Source organism: Lagopus muta, chromosome 6 (assembly GCF_023343835.1).
Source record: "Lagopus muta isolate bLagMut1 chromosome 6, bLagMut1 primary, whole genome shotgun sequence".
In the NCBI taxonomy this organism is placed as follows: domain Eukaryota; kingdom Metazoa; phylum Chordata; class Aves; order Galliformes; family Phasianidae; genus Lagopus; species Lagopus muta.
Genome location: NC_064438.1, coordinates 8,395,731 through 8,413,032, shown reverse-complemented (window position 1 = coordinate 8,413,032; position 17,302 = coordinate 8,395,731). Strand labels below are relative to the sequence as shown.

At 37.9% G+C, this 17,302-nt stretch overlaps 1 protein-coding gene across 2 annotated transcripts in view; it reads right to left on the bottom strand.

The window, feature by feature from the left end:
- The window catches only part of GALNT18 (polypeptide N-acetylgalactosaminyltransferase 18), a 211,309-nt gene that overhangs the window by 65,680 nt on the left and 128,327 nt on the right, over positions 1 to 17,302 (bottom strand). For both annotated transcript variants that reach the window (XM_048949945.1, XM_048949944.1), the window contains one exon: positions 344 to 527. In XM_048949945.1, coding sequence (XP_048805902.1) covers positions 344 to 527 — 184 coding nt within the window. The remainder of the gene's footprint in view (positions 1 to 343; positions 528 to 17,302) is intronic.

Here is a 17,302-nt window from a genome sequence, read left to right as displayed (position 1 = left end):
CCAAAATTACCATTTACCGCTTATTTATAAGAAAAAATGCAGCAATACATAATACAGATATTTCAGATACAGGAAAAAGGTGCTCACTTAGCATGCAATTTTCCCATAGATTTAAATACATTGTAATTACACCTCTAGATAGCACACTGAAAAAATATTTATATCTAGATTACATTACATAGCACAAATGCATTTTTCATGAATGTGCCCACCTCTGAAACTTTTTATTAAAAGTATCAGAATGCAAGCTCACCCTTTATGTGCAAGAGAAATAGCATTTAGTAATTTGTAAATAGTGCTTAGAAATGTGCCTTCTTTAAAGAAGGTACAAGCAGACACATACCATCCCACATTGAATTCCACATGGGCATCAAAGAGAGCAACTACTGGTGCTGTGGCTACTCTCCATCCACTGACTCGAGATCTGATCAGCCCCTCTTGTTTGTTGTGTCGGACAACCTTGATGAAACCAGGCTTACGGGCGTTCACTTCATCAACATACTTCTTTAGTTTCTCTTTGAGTTCTTCTGCACAAAGAAAAGAATTAGACGTTAACAAGAAGCATCAGTTTGCCAACATGTGAAAATCTGTTCCTCCAGCAAAAAAAGATTCTTCGCACAGAGGAATACTGCATGTTGATTTAACTGCTACGAGCTTTCAAGTTGTCAAATCTAAAAAGAGACAAAACAACAACAAAAAAGCCACCAACAGAAGGACTGCAAATTATATAGAAATAAAAGAATTCCATGTGTAATAACCCAGCCTAAATGATTGCCAGAATCCTGTAATTGTTGAACATTAACATAGACAAAGCCACTAGATAAAGCGCTCAGTCACAGTGGACCACAGCTACGTAAGTGCATATTTTGTTACCATAGCAGCAAATAAGATAACTATCTCATATTCCCAGAAAAATACACCAAACTTACTAATACTTCAAGAAGAGGAAGAATAAAATGAATTATTTATATTTTTTCCACTGCTATTTTGGAACTTCAGCAACAACTTTCTTCCTCTACTGAGATCTCACACAACGTCTGTTGCTTTTTTAGTAGCATACAGACCAGCAAATACAGAAGAGGTAATCTAATCCTAATTAAAATACGATAACCTTTTTTATCAGCAGTTATTGCATCTCTGGCCTAAAGACCACTGCAAGAGGAAATACAAAAGGTAGAACTCAAATATGCTGTTCAATATTATTAACTGAAAGCACTGTTTACTCCTACTGCTTATTAGCATTTCTATGTTCTATTTACTTTAGGAGAATTCCAAGAATTCCCTCAGCACTGTTAAATGCCCTTTCATCCCAACTTCTCCATAATCCATAAATGTCTGCTGTGAGGCCGAACAATGGTCCATGGTTATGATGTTAAACTGGATATCATCAGATCCACATTCCAAACTAATGCAGTCTTGTCTTTTCTGTGAAATCTTGAGCAAGCCACAATTTCTTCATAAATTAATGAATAATCATAAATTACACAAGCCAGGTACGCTCATCTGCAGTCCTAGTCCTGATGGTTCACAAAGTGAGAGCACACATTACTTCCCAAGTGATCTTAGGAAGCAGGTTTCTCCCCAGAAACATTTGCTTCCCAGACAGCTCTGCTCCTCCCAGTCCTGCATATGTCATCTGCTAGCTACTGAGTTCTCTCTTTCTCTTTCAGTTTCTGGCCTACACCTTCCCAGACAAGCTGGTCAAGCATGGTCTAGTTGTCCTAGAGAGAGAAACTTTTTAACTCAGGCTTTCAAGGCCAAGCTATCCCTTGACTGTAGCTTGTGATGCTCTGACTAGCATAAAATAAAGAAACTTTTCATTGCAGTATCCTCCTATTAGCCAGACTAAAAGGCTTATTGTTTTAACTGGCATTAACTGCACAACCTGCTTTTGGCTGCAAGCAGGGAAGACTTATGCACTGAGTCCACCAACTTCTTACCAGCAAAAGCCAATTACACTGGGAACCAGTCACTTCAAGCAGATTTGGACAATATGCACACAAGAATAGTTAATACAGCAGAAGAACAAACAAACAAACTCTTTTTTTTTTTTTTCAAGCCATGTTAAACATTTGTCCTTTGCAAGGAGACAGATGTTTTCTCTCAGTCTGACAAAGAGGAACAGACAAGTTTCACAAGGGATCCTCTAACATAAAGCTTGTTGCAACCCATAGACCTCAATCGGACTACTTCTGAGGGTTTGGAGGGGATGATGATCAAGCACAAGGATTCCTTGAATTTATCCCTCCTTGAAAGACTTGCAGACAACAACCTTACATGATGCTTTTGCAGCTATTTGCACTGCCACTACAAAGCTGTGTGTGCCATGTACCTTTGCATAAAGGAACCATCTCGCAGCAAGTAAGAGAATACCACAGAGAAGTGCTGGTGTGTACAGTTTTTCATTAAAAATGAACAAGCAAACAAAAAAAATTAAAATGGAATAATCTGCCATACAAGTCCATGACAGTACTTAAACTACAGCTATGTTTTAGGGATGGATTCAATACAGTCCAAGAATTTTCTACCTCACGTTGTTCATTTCTTCTATCTCATATGATTGTTTTACCTATGACTGCATCATCTTGCATAAACAAGGCTCAGAAATGTATGTTAATATGAAGTCCATAGTGCAGAACATTTTCCTACTTCACACTAGATTTGCTAGATATTGATCAATACACTTTTTTCCTTTATCAAGCCAAAAAAGCCATATTCACATCTCCATTGTGCTTGCAAAGTGTCATATTCTTATTCCTTACCTCCAACACACCGAGATCTGTAGCAAGCAAAAATCCAGCAAATCAACCAGCTAAAAGCTGTTTAAACTTGAAAGAATACATTTACACTATTGAAACCGTGCCAATCTGAAAATAATCAGCAACAGTTCTACATTCCCAAAATGTAACATGGTGAAGGGTGAATATCAAAACATGAAGATCAAAGTTTTGTTCTCAGTGCAAGTGACTGCTCATAGTTTTACAATATCAGGAAGCTGTATTTGCCACAACAATGCAACAGCACTGCTGTCTATCCAATACATGAAAGGCAAGCAGGTTCTAATCAAAGACCTGAAAATCAGTGCTTCTGAAAGAGTCTCTGTTTTCTGTATCATGTCCGTTCTTGGCAAGTGGGCTATTCTTACTCCTGTCATATACATTTCCTAATGTGGACTGACTTTATAAGCTTGACTAAACACAAAATGTTTTCCATAGCTAGGTGTAAGTATGGAAATAAACGGAAATAGAACAGAACTCAGTCCTTGGCTTGCCACCAGCATGACTTCAGCTGCACGTTATAGCTGTGACATTTACTAGGCAGTACTTGCTCTTAATATGCACTACAGCTCCTTGCGAATTAAGAGAATAGCTGGAGACCGTCTCAGGGGAACATTATGGGCTCACCCACGGGGCAATCCTTCTCTGGACTTCATTATCAACCCCAGGAGGCTGAGGAGAGCGCTGGATCTCAGCTAAGCTTCAGTACTAGTCCACAGGAGAGAAAGCAGTATTTTGCAGCCGGGCATTTTCCAGCTTTTGTCATTCAAAACAGCTTAGCCTTGCTTTGCAAAGGCACTCCGCTGAAGGGAGCACTATGCGCGCCCCTTGTCGAACAAAGCCTATACCTATTGGGCAGACTATCCCAGAAGAAAAGACATTCTACTAAAAAGAACTTATCATTACAAAAATGTATCATTTTGACTCGACCACAGGATGCTGCAGATATGCAAAGGAAGCCTACCAAGTCAGTTATTACCTGCAGAACATTTGACAGGTGCTTCCTCCTCCTCCCCCTTCCCCCATGCAGTCTGCATTTTCCTGAGCTTTAATTGAGAGATCTGAGTTCAATTGTCTTTGACAGTTTCAGAGCATTGTGCCCAACTGGAATGAATGATGGAACACTCCCTCTAGAACTGATCGTATAGTTTGTGATGGCACTGATAGTCTTCAGTTATATATTTTTAACCTATGTTCTGTTTCTTTCCACCTAAGATACACTCCATGAATAATAAACAGTCTTTTTCATTAATTATTGTGCTTCACTGCTTTATGCCACCACAGGGAGAAGAAAGGGAATGAGCAAATGTGTCATCTTCAATACACTGTTGATTCAGTTTCTAATTACAAAAACAAACAGGCATATAAAGATAGATGCATTTCCCTTTCAGCACATAATTTTTCAAATAAAGACTCAATTTGATGAAGCTGACTGGGTATCTGCAACTGAAGAGAAAGAACAGCCATAGATGACATGTGCAGATCTTGTAAGTCATACACCCAATGACCTGCCTCCATAACATACAGGTGTCTGTAGCACATCAGAGCTCTTCTCACAAATGCAGAGGTCATAATTACACGATATAATATTGTTTAATGCTAATGTAACTAAGTTCTAATACTTGCCAGAGGTTGGTTGTAGGTTTCTTAGAAACCATCAAAGATTTTGTTTGTCAAGTTTCCTTATTCAGCATTTCAGTACAGTGCTAATAAATTAATTCATGTTGCCTTGCCTTTTTAGGAAAGCAATTTCTTCAGAAAACGAAAGGAAAAAAGAATAGTGGATGAGATAAGTGTTAGCAGTGCAACTGTTCAAAACTGTCCAATGCTGCATCTAGTGTAGCTCGTGTGAATGACCAGTCTGGACTCAGAAGGGCGACATGGATCACAGTCCTGCCTCCTCCTTGGATGTTGGGGGATTGCAGCAGAAGTTTCATCACGTCTGCCTCAGGGAATTTCTCAGAAGAAAAGTCATCTACAGAACGTGCTTTTCATCCAGTTGCATGCAAGTGACCTAAGGTCTGTGTGCCTCCACTTTACCTCTTGCAGGAAGTCATCAGGCTAGATGCTCAAATGAAGCAAACTGTCCTGGCCCCATGGTACTCTAGCATCCTACAACAGCTGTGGATCTGCCCTAGACTTTAAGTTACTGATACAAAGTTGTGCTATTAGTAATAAATTACTGCCTCACATTCATTAAGCCTCTTTTTCGGTGGCCTTCCTGCTGTAAAGTGCTCCCATTCTGAGTGCTTAAATGAGTCCTCGCAGCTCTCAGAACAATTACATTTGTAAAATCTGACAAAAATGCTTTCCTGAGACAGATGCATTTTTGGGACTTTAAAAAAAACAGTTGCTTTTTAGCTGTATGTTTGCCAAGAGAGCTAATTAAATAAATAACTAAAAACTCTCCCACATAACTACGCAGCAGTATATTTTCTAGCAGCTGAACCTCTGGTGTGGCAGAATGCTGCCATCTTGGCAAGTCTTAAGATTTTAACATGAGGTTAGAATTTATTTTTCTGTCAAACATCCAGGAATTTTCATGCCCCTTTTTAACCTTAGCTCTTGGCACAAACATGGCTCCTTCTACTAGGCTTCTGCTCCTCTTCTGCAGTTGCAAGTGAGCAGATAAATCAGCAAAAAGGCACCAATCCCAAAAAGGACCTAATTTTAAACTAAGATTTTCCATCTTCTTTATCTGATCAGTCGTTGCCCAAAATCTTAGCAGCAGGAAGATCTGCTTTCCCACTCTTCTTCTAATGATTTCAAAACCCTTAGAAAAATGAAATGTACTAACATGGATAAATTCCCCTCTGGCAAATAAGGCAAGCCTATTATACCAGGTATGTAGCAGAAAAACCTCTCTTCCCTCTTAGTCACTCTGTAGGCATATAACCTGAATTCATGACAGCAGCTAGGCATGCAAGAAAAATTGGTTGGTACACTTTATCTAATAGGATTGTACAATGTATCGTGTCCCTTATTGTGCATGCAGCTCAGTGCTTTGTTGTTTTTTTTCTTTTTCTCTGGTCCCTTATCTTTCATGCTCAAGTGATCACCTCTCATCTCTGTAGTAGAAGCAGATAATTCCAAATGGAAAATATCTATAACCAGATAGAGGCATGTCATTTGTAATGCACCTGTGTACATAGAATGTTTGCAACAGAGGGCAAGAATGCACAAAAATAAAAAGGGCCTGCTGCTCACACGTATTTAATAATCTCATGTTATCTGGTAATAGATAAACCACCCAAGGGAAATTAACATGATGCAAGGAATTGATTAGGACAGACCTCAGAAACAAACAAACAACAAAAAAAAGTACAGTTCTTTTCCTCTGTCACTATACCTAGCTTGTTTTGTTGACAGAGATGTATAATACGATCTCAGAAGTCCATGCTATCCACATGTAAAACCAGATCGGGTAACAAACTTTCAAAAGTACAACCTTTGTATTCAGCAATTCAGAGCCTCCACCATTCCACTAAGATAAATGAGGGCTGCATGAATTCATTCCAGCTCAGACTCTGGACTATAACTCAAACATTTGCTCTGATGACCAGCACTGTTGGTCCCACAATAAATGCAGAAAAAAATATACATGTTTCTCCCCTTAGCCTCCTCACCCCTACATGCACGCACACAAACTTTCCTTTCCCTAGGAGAATCCAGCACATTGCTTTCAAAGGGTTTGATGGAGGCTGCTCTGACCTGTTCTTTTCAAGTCCTCTCACAAACATCATGTCTTCCATGTTTATGGAAGGAGCTTTGGTGGACACTTCACTAAATCCCCTCTTACTGTTTTATACTGTCCTGGGAATCTGATAGCATGAGAGCCACATACCAGGGACCAATTCCATTTCAAAAGAGCAACCAGAAAAGCAACAAATGCCTTACACCACAAAAGAACCTTTGGAGAAGAGACCTGTGCCAGCAGCTGTTCCTTGAGTGATCTAGCAGACATGTCTCTTTTCTACACGCTAAATGATGCACAGTTGCAACCTCTGGACAGGAACATGGGATACCACCCTCCAGATGATATTTGAGCCTGGACCAGATGATATTTGAGCCTGGATCTCCCAAATCCCAGGGCAGCACAGTAGCACGGCCTGACTTCTTTTGAGCCATGATTCTGCAGTTTCAGGTATGTTCCACATGGAGTCCAGATAACTTTGCAGATGCAAGAGCTCATTCACATCATTGGATCAAGATTAAGAGCCAGCTGATATCCAAAGCTCTTTTAATGCTAACAGAAATGCTTTACAACAAAGGAATTAAACATGGCCCTCACATGCTTGCACTGAGTATGGAGGAGAGCTTACTAAAGGCAAGCTTTGACAGAAAGAGAGGGAAGGAAAATAAATCTGCTGAAAGGTAAACATCGATTCCAGCTCTTCAATGGACACTTCTGCATGCACCACGACAGGACTTAAAACAAAAGCACAGTTACATTTCTTAGATTACAACAATCCCGAATTAGGAAGTTTACTACTGACAATAAAAGCCATTTGTGTGCGCTTAAACCAGCAACTATGCAAACAAATGCTGAAAGTAGATGAGAAGATACCAAGCACTACAAACGGCACAATTGCCACACAAACAAAGCAAGATTACAAACTCTAGTACATACCTCCTCATGGCAATACGTCAAACCCTTTCAGCAGAAAGGTGTTAGAACCCTCAAAATATCATTAAGCACAGACATATAATTATCTAACCTTAATTGTTCCACTCAATTTGTTGATTGCTGAATGCTTGAATTAATCTTAGCACAAACATTATGCATTCCATAGTGTACACCTACTTCCTACTGCTACTGGATATATTACAGCTGCAATAACGTGATCAGAGAATGGTTAAGTCTGGTCAGGAAAAAACACAATCACTGCAATTGAGACATTCATACTGTATGCGATGCAAGATGAACTTCTGGTGTCTGTTTGAATACAAGCTTTAAAAGGGGACTATAAAGTGAGAAGCATACAAGTAGAAAAAGCACAGGTTGGAAGTGACATAGAGCATAAAATACACTACTGAAATTACCACCACCAAAATTCTGAAAGCTCATAATTTCATTTCTTGGTGTTCCCTAAATCGTTTGTAAGACGACTTTAAACGTTAGAGAGAAATGCCTGAGAAATGCATTCTAATCCTAGCTGGACAACAGCTGTTTCCAGAAATCTAATTCTCTTTTTTTCAATTTTTTTAATATACAGTATTTAATTCTAATCTATTTCTTGGACTTGTATGGTGCAGAAAAATCACTACTAATCACTACTCAGAAAAAGAAACTAAATGCCTGAGAAAAGCCAGAGCTGACTCCATAAATCTAGAAAAACAGCATTTGAAGAACATATTAGAGATACTCTATAACCACAAGACTCATCAAGCTGCCTGCTGTACTCTACATTTGATAAATCATCATGACTTCGAGAAACTGTGTGGTGATTCACGTTATGATAACAGATACATAAGGGAAACTGCCAATTAAAACACAATAGTCCAAGTGTAACTACTTTATGATTCAGAGGAAATCAGTCACATAAGTTGCATTAAAAATTCAGTATGCAAATACAGTTAAATATGTATGGAATGGAGCTGCTTATATTCCTCTATGGATCAGACTTCACTCTGCCAGCAAGGAAGTTGAGAATAGGATTATGAAAGAAGATTAAACAAATAATAATCACAAAATAGAGAGGACCTGTGCAATCCATCCCCTCATTCAAAGCTGGTCCAATTAAACAATTTTAAGTATCATTAAATATCACAAATAGCATTTAAAAGAAAGCCAAGTAGCATTAGAAAAGAGTGAGTTTCGTGTTTTTGTTTTTCTTTGTTGCCATTGTTTCCCTATACAAACTAGACAGAAAGATGTCCTTGGGAGCAAACAGCAAAACAGCAATGCTGATGATACTACAAGAACATCCTTGAGAGTCAGGACAGCAATAAAGCTATTTCTCCTTTGAGATCTCACTCTGAGAATCAAAATACAGTTGAGAAACAACAAATCTTTCCATGGTGCTTTTTTTTTTTTTTTTCCAATTTTTTTTTTAACCTGGTCTAAATGTAGAATTCCTGCATCTTTTGTTTTTGGTATAAATGACTTCAACCCTATTGGACACTGCTTACACATCAGATGCAAAATGCTGCATATATATTCCAAAACAGCATCTTGCCTGTCTGTGATTATGTTGTGTGTGATCTGCTACTATCTTCTTCTATATAGCAAGCTATATTCTATCTATATAGCAAGCAGACAAGAGCCTTCACCACGCACCGCAGAATCCTCAGGGAAATGACACAAGCTTTAAGTCGTATGATTTGAGTAGTTCAGGAGGTACAGTTTTGTGAAACTTCCAACAAAGGACAAAATCCAAGTAATTCTTACTCTTGTAAAACACCTAATCAAGTCAGAAGTGATTTGGTTTCAATATAAAGCATGAGAGTCATTCTGCTTGATTGGCTGGTTGGGTTTTGCTTTTCTTTCTTTTTTTTTTTTTTTTAAATAATCAACCATGAACATTTTCCAGTTAAAGCAACAAATTCTGGCTTGCTTCTTTCCTAACATATTTGATTACTTAGAAATTACACAGCACAGGAGCTGTGCCATTTGGTAGCTGTGGAAAATCTCTAAATCTGGTAAATGTTATCTCCACGCAAAGAATTGCTTATTATAATAGTATGTGGTCCATTGCTTTCCAAACTGCAAGCCTGAAAAGAACGCAATAGCATCCAATATCTAACTTCAGATAAAATATATCAGCATGCAACTGTAGTTTTAACCTGAATAAATAATTTTAAGATTTAGATTAGATATCATAGAAAATTTCTCTAACTGATAGTTTTAATGAAATGTTTAGGTTTTAATTTTCATGTAAAAATTGCTATTGATGCCCTGACTTTTTGCATCAGAAAAACACAAGGGACAGTTCAAACATTAAAAGTAACATGGATGGTAACTTGAAATTAAAATTCATAATACCATTTCAATTCAAAATACAAAGGATATCAAACTGGCTATCAGTACACCTCCCAGCAGGGAAACATTGCTCACCTAAAACATTTTGTACATATATTATATCTGTGAATCGGGACATTCATGTAAAGAACTTTAAGGTCTTTCCTAGGAAATCTTATTATGAAGAACCATTAACACTAAATACTGTCTGTGCCCCCAGTAACTAGCCCTGATGTGGTCCTGTAGCACTGAAAACCTATCAGACTCCATTTATTATAGAGATTAAAAGTCCTGAAACTATCACCTCCCATCCAATTTTCCAGTGGCCATATGACCATATGCCATATGACCTCTGTGAACAAAGATTTTGCACAAGTGCAGGCTAATATCCTTGAACTGGACTTAGCTTTGCAGTGATTTGTAATCTGATTTGGAAAATAACCTGCATTTTTCACAGTAGTTATTACTTGACTTCTCAACATTTAAACCTTTTTAGCATCTTCAGAGGAATGCTTCTTGCACAGCTGATGTTCATGATGAAATTACATGACTGAATTCTATCCAACTATAAATATTAAATTCTACCTTGTCTGCATTCTGCATATGTTGCACTGAAAACCCACCAGTCATGCATCTTCAAGGGCCTCACATCAACTATCTTCCCTGATACCACAGTTTACAAACTTGTAAATTATACTCTACATAGCAAACACAACCATGCTACCTGTATTAGAAAGAGTGAAGTGGCCTAAAAACCTGCAGGATAACAGAAGTCATGCCTGATGTTTTGCGAGACAGACTCATAATGTAACTATGTGCATTTGCACATAGGAGCCAACCAGCCTCAAACATTTTTTTCCAAATTCTAACTCTCTGTCACCAATGCTGAAGATTACAATCATAGCCACTGAGCCACACTAGAAGAAGACAAGATAGACCAAAATAACATGGGTGCAGTAGCAGGGTATAGCTCTTAAAAAGTTTCTCATTATTTTTTCCTCTTCAAAAACAGTTTGTATTTCAGAACTACGTGACCTATAACCCTTAAAACACCTTAGCCTGAAATCTTAAAATAATGTTATCAAGTATATATCATTGGGATTTACAGATTTTAAACCTAAGGCGGCAATGACAAAGAATTTCCACTATAAGGATAGTCACATTGCAATAGCATTTTTTCACTGGGAGGTTCACTCTCCAGGTTTTGATTGTATTTCCCTGATAAGATCATACTCAGCCAGGCATGTGCTAGCACTCTGGCAGCACTCAATGTCAGAGGACAGGACCTGTCTGTCAGCTGTGGTCTTCAGCATGGGAAGTCGAACAAACACTTTGCTGTTCTGGACTCACACTGTGCACCTTACAGAGAAAGGCTGAGACCTTGGATTCACTTTGAATTGTTCAAAGAAGCTGACAGGGAGAGCATACGGGCTGCTGTGCACAGTGTGAGCTCTATGACTGAGGAAACATGCTGCAGAGCTTTGGATTAGTGGCCGTTACCTTAGATGCCACTCCTGCCTATCCCACATCCCAGCTTTCCGGCCACAAAGTGACTGACAGCAGTCCTGTCTAGCTGTGCACACTCACTGAGCTAACTTTACTTATCCAAATCATGAGGTATGGCATAAAGACCTCTGAGTTGATTCATACACAGTTATTTCAGCTGTATTTCCTTGACAAATACAGCACCATTTTAGTTTTTCATACATGTACATCATTCCTAAAATATTATTAATCTTTTTCATTGAATCTGCATTTTTAACTGAAGCACTATCATTTTAATTGAAGTTACTTTTACAACTCCTCAGCATCCGGCCACCAGACATGATGGTGCTATAAATTGAGATAGTAGGAGCCACTGTGGTGAGAACTATGCAGTGTTGGAACCAAGGAAGTTGACAGGACAACTGACAATGGTTTAACACAAAAAGAGGGCAAATTTAAATAAGATATAAGGAAGAAATTCATCACTCTGAGGGTGGTGAGGCCCTGGAACACATTGTCCAGAGAAGCTGTGGATGCTTCATCCCTGCAGGAGCTCAAGGCCAGGTTGGATGGGATTTTGGGCTACCTGGTCTAGCAGAGGAGAGTCTTTGCTAGTGGCACAGGGGTTGGAACTAGATGATGTTTAAGCTTCGTCCAATCCAAACCACTCCACAATTCTATGAAGTACAATCAGTGAGGCTTATCTTACTACTCAAAATTAAAGAAATTATGTCACATGCAAAGATGTAGTTAATCTTTTGGTGTGTTTTAAATTTGTATTTCTGGCTTAAATTTCTAGTCACTTTAAATCTTTTTACCTGTGCTACAGAGATATCACTGAAGTTGGAGATTTTTCAAGCCTAACAGGACATCGCCCTGGGCAATTTCCTCCAGCTGACACCACTCTGAGCAGTAGGATGGGACCTGGCAGTCCTTTCTTATCTCAGCTATTCTGTGACTCTGTGACAGAGTTCACATCTGCTTTGGAGAGAATGGATTTTTTTTTATGCATATATATATTCTGATAAAATCAGCAAGCATCCGCAGAACAAGTGACAAAATTGAGCAGATGGTCTGAGAGCAATACAGGAATTAGGATGCATATGTTTTAGGCCTTGAACACTTTTGTGAGGTATCCACATCCAGTCAAAATGTCACCAAAATGAACCAAAAAAGATTTTAACAATACAAGACAATGTAAAATTTGGCCAAAAACCTAAATGCACATTTCTGAATGTGAAGAGTCAAGGTTTTAGAACTAGATACCAGAAGTTTCATTTCTAAGCCCATGCTTAGGTGACTGAAAATAAATTTTCAGATTTTCATAGATCCACAGAGATTAAACACAGCAGCATTCAGCAGAATGAATGGTTTCACAGATAGTGAGATAATAGGACAGAATCTACACTTCACTAATACTTATGTAACCCTGCATAACAGTGACTAAGTAAAACCATAAAATCCTTCCACTTGAAAACTACGTACATCAGTTATCAAATACCCATCAAGCTGAAGTTGCTCCTTACTGTAAAAGTCTTCCAACAGCAATAGTTGGCTAAAGCTTTGCAGTTATTTGTTTGCTGACAGTGACTGAGTAGGCATAAATGAAAAGAAACATTGTGATCTTTTCCTCAAAGAATAAGCGTTGAATGCTTTTACGTATGTTCTCCACATAAAATTCAGATGCATTGCAGAGCCTTAGTGGCATATAGGGCCGCCTCCATTTAAAACCAAGTCTCAGAAAAATTTGCTAGTGTGGACACAGTCAATGGCTCTCAATCATTTTGAACATTAAAACATTCAAGATACTAAAAATATCTCTACTTCTGCCTACTGGCACAGTAACATCCACAGCACTGTTTAAGGGCTTTCAGAGAATCCAATTTTTCCATACTTGTTTAAGTCTCCAAATGCTGAGGTCAGAAACTATTTCTATTAGAATAAAATCTACCACAAGCACACAGAGTTTCATACTATTGGTCCCAACTTCCCCACCTTCCCTTCAAAAGGAATAACAGCTCCTGAAATCTTGTTATGAGGGTCAGAAACTATTAAAGATTTATCAGAATGTAAAATCCCTCCCCTGAAAATCCACATGCTGGCTAATCATTGTTTACAATCTATGCCTTAGTGTTCTTCTATTTAAAGTCCAAAATAGTTTAGCAAATACAGAATCAAAGAGAACAGCACTGAACAGACTTCAGGAGATCACCTAGTCCTTCTTGCCCCAGAGCACAGGTAACTATATTGAAATTCATCCTGATACATTCTTGTTCTATCTTTTCTTAGGTTTACTCAGTAAATATTGTCAAATGCTCTTTAGAGATGGATGAAACGAAGCACACAGTAAAGACAAATAAATTAACAGTTCACATTAGTCTGGCACAGTTAAACATCACAGTCATGTATACGGAAATTAAGTTTGGATAACTGTTCGAAAACTTAAAAATAACTTGCCTCAGACCAACTACATACAAGAACCGTAAGGCATAAAACAATAGAACTTCAATAAAAGATGAAACTCTCCCCATAACCCTTCACTGAAAACATTTCTTTCTCAGACGCCTAAAGGCCAAGAGGAACTCTTGACTTTTTAGCATTAATAAATTATAACACATTTCAGAAGGAAAATTCATTGCTGTAACTTTGCATTTGGTATTTCAAGATCAACCTTCAATGGGGCAATAGGACGACAGCCAGCATTATCTCCCATCACAGAGCTGGAATATCGTTCTTTGAACAGAAGTTTACTGGAAAATGCAGTATCATCCCCTGAGCAATACTGAATAGCTACACCAGCTACACCAGTATGTAGGGTTATGACAGCTTTAACGATTTGGCAAGATGAATAGCAGGCTATAAACACTACACATTCATCAGTAACATTTAAAAACAGCTTTTATACAGAATACAGAATTGTCCAACTGCCAAACCATGGGAACACAACCACCAATCAAAAAAAGGAAAGAGCTAGTTAGAGAAAAAACATTTCAAATACTAAAGTGCAGGAAAAATACCGTTATCACGTTAAGACACAAATATATCTATTTGAACAAAAGAAGGGGAAAAAAAAATCTCTTCTATGTTTTGAATAAAAAAAATTAAATATATCGCACCACCTGATTCAGGGATACGATATAGCCCATACAAATCAAACTCTGCTAAAATCAGATCCAAATACTGATCCAAAGAAGAAGTCTAAAGCTATTTGCATTGATTTGCCCTTCAGATAAAAAAGAATTTGGTTGCGTTTTTCTCAATTATATTAAAAAGAATAGGGTTACAAGAATGTGTGGCTCACCCAGTTCACATCCCACACAGTTTTCAGAGTACTAACAGTCTCTGATTGGATTTTCATTTTTATTTTCTAAGAATATATCAAATCTGCCATAAACTAGAAGTTCTGTGGAAGCCATGACACTGATGCTCCTACTCATAACTTGCAGTAACAAACAACATTCTCACTGATTGCAGTGGCATTAAGGAGGATGGGATCCGTTACTGCTCACACTGAGCCTAACTCTGCTAAACAGTACCTTACCCAAAGAGTTTCCAAGTGATCTCTCATAACATAATACAAATCACAAAACTATATCACACATATAGTCTTGTAAACAATTGGCTATAAACAATTAGACTTTATGATTAGTGTTCAGCCCTGAATGAATGAAAGAGGACTGTTAGAAGAGTTTTGATTAGGAAGTCAAAAGAGGACTAATTTTTAAGGGAGATGGTCTTGAGCTGACGTTTCCTAGTTTTTGCATCTGTGCCAAGAACAGTGCAATAGCAAATGATTTTACAGAAAGAAATGCCAAGCAAGCATGTTGAGGAGCCTGAAAGCTGACTGTAGGGACAGACCTGAGCATGGAGTGAAATTCCAGAAGACTTCCACAGAGGAACCATGATTTGACATGCACTGGAGAGGCATTTATTTCCCACAGAGAAAGGTATGAATGCCCTGCATGCCTCCCCAGATATCTGTATGCTATGACTCCTTCCTGTCACGGGAAGGCTCACCTGTTCCAAGCAGCTAGATCCACTCCTAGCACTTCTTGACCTCCTGCTATGCTCCACATGCTCCTGTGCTTGCTCTTGCTATCACTGGGCAGCTCAACACTGAAGCAATGTAAATTTTATCTCCTGGGGCAAACGGACAGTTGGAAACAGAATTCTAGTGAAGTGTTGCCAAATACAATCTGAGTAATCTAGAAAACTTGACAGAGCATAGTTGATGCCTCTTAGAACTAAAGAAACAGAAAATATTAGCTTGATTTGCATGATCTCCCAGAATTAATGCAAAATCCCTATAGTTAGAAATTAAAAAGTAGCAGGCTAAGATCTGTTTTATACTCCCTTCAAACTGGCCTTTCAGTCTATATAATTTGCATAATTCTCAGCTGTCACTAATCAAACCAGTTTTAGGATGCCACCTAATTTCTACAAGGATCTGGTTGTTAAACAGAGTAGCACAGGCAGAGCTTACCCCTCAGTTTCAGCAGTATCTTTAAGCAAAGGATCTAAGACTCAAAAAGATTCCCCATCATTTCTAAAAGTACAGAAATAAGTATAGGAACATATTTATTTCATAGTTACTGATGTTTTTATGGGACTTTTTAGTCAGGAATACTGAGCAGATAACAGATTAATTACACAAGTAATCAATCACCTGATACTAAAAACAGTATCAAACTTTTAAAATAATACATAAAAGCAGAGGAAGTGCTTTTCTCCCACCACAGACAGCACAAATCACAGGAATTTCTATATTAATGGGCGCATATGAAACTGACAGAATTGCGGATTCCACATTGATACAAACCCTTAAAAATTGCAAGAACCAGAAATCTGCCTATTTTAAGTGGAGATGGATAGGTAGGGGAAATTAAACTAGCAGAACAATTCACTCTGTCATCTAAAGCAATCTGCTGAGGTTAAGAAGTTTTTTAGTGTGGTTTGAAACTTATTTGACACAAAATCCATTTCCAGCGTAAAGACCTATGAAGTCAGGCAATATTTAGTGCAAAGTAAGTGATCATTGTTTTGGATTAAATGAATCATCTTCATTTACTGCTCGAATAGAAAGAGAAAAGGTCAACTAGACTAGCAGGGAATAGCACATCCAGAGGGCTTTGCTTCTTTCAAGAAAATAACCCTAAACATACAACACTATGCAGTACTGTAAAAAATAATTCTATCTGTTGAATATGTTTTGTCATACACCAGGGTACATAAGATTCTATGTGTGAGACATAAATCATATAGCAGTGGTTTTCATGCAACTTTGTGTATTTTGATAATCCAGTCTCAGAAAGCCAAACGGACTACAGAACACACATTGTCTTATGCAGTTAACTGAACAGTTCCTCTGCTTTCCTTCTTCCTGATCCAAAGTTGATTGAGATATTATGCAGCAATCCACAGTTGATTAAACTCAGTTTGATGTATTGTGATCCAATAGGAATATTTTTTCTCGGGCATTTTCTTTCGCAAAGAAAGATCATTAGACCTCTTTTCCATTTTATTATAACTAAGTTTTCTCTCTCTCTGTTCCCAGGTTAGGGACATAAAATGAAGGTTAGTTTAATAGATCACATTATTAACTCACTTCCCTTGAGATTTTTTTTCTTTTATATATTTTAAAAGACCTCCAACTTACTAATTTGTTGCCTTATGAAAAAAGTGATAAAAAATAACACATACTGAACATGGCTAATGTACTGAGTATGCACTCAGAACTATGACCCAGAAGTTAAGTTGTATTTAGGTTTGCACTCATTTTCCTGAAAGTCCCTGCCACTCAGTCCCGAGGATGGAAGCTCCAAGGAGCTGAAACATCCAATAAGAATTAAGATATCAGAGAGGTTCCAGGGGTATTTAGGAATACAGCTCTTTCTTTTAGCAATGATCCATTTCTAATTCAAGGAAGCTAATCTAACATTACCAAAGCATTTATCTCATTTTGCAGTAAGATTTTCTAGACTAGTTACAAGATTTTATGGATAATATTTCTACGTCATAGGAAAACCTACATCACACCATAGAATGCAACCTACTTATGAAAAAGAAAATCATAGGAGGC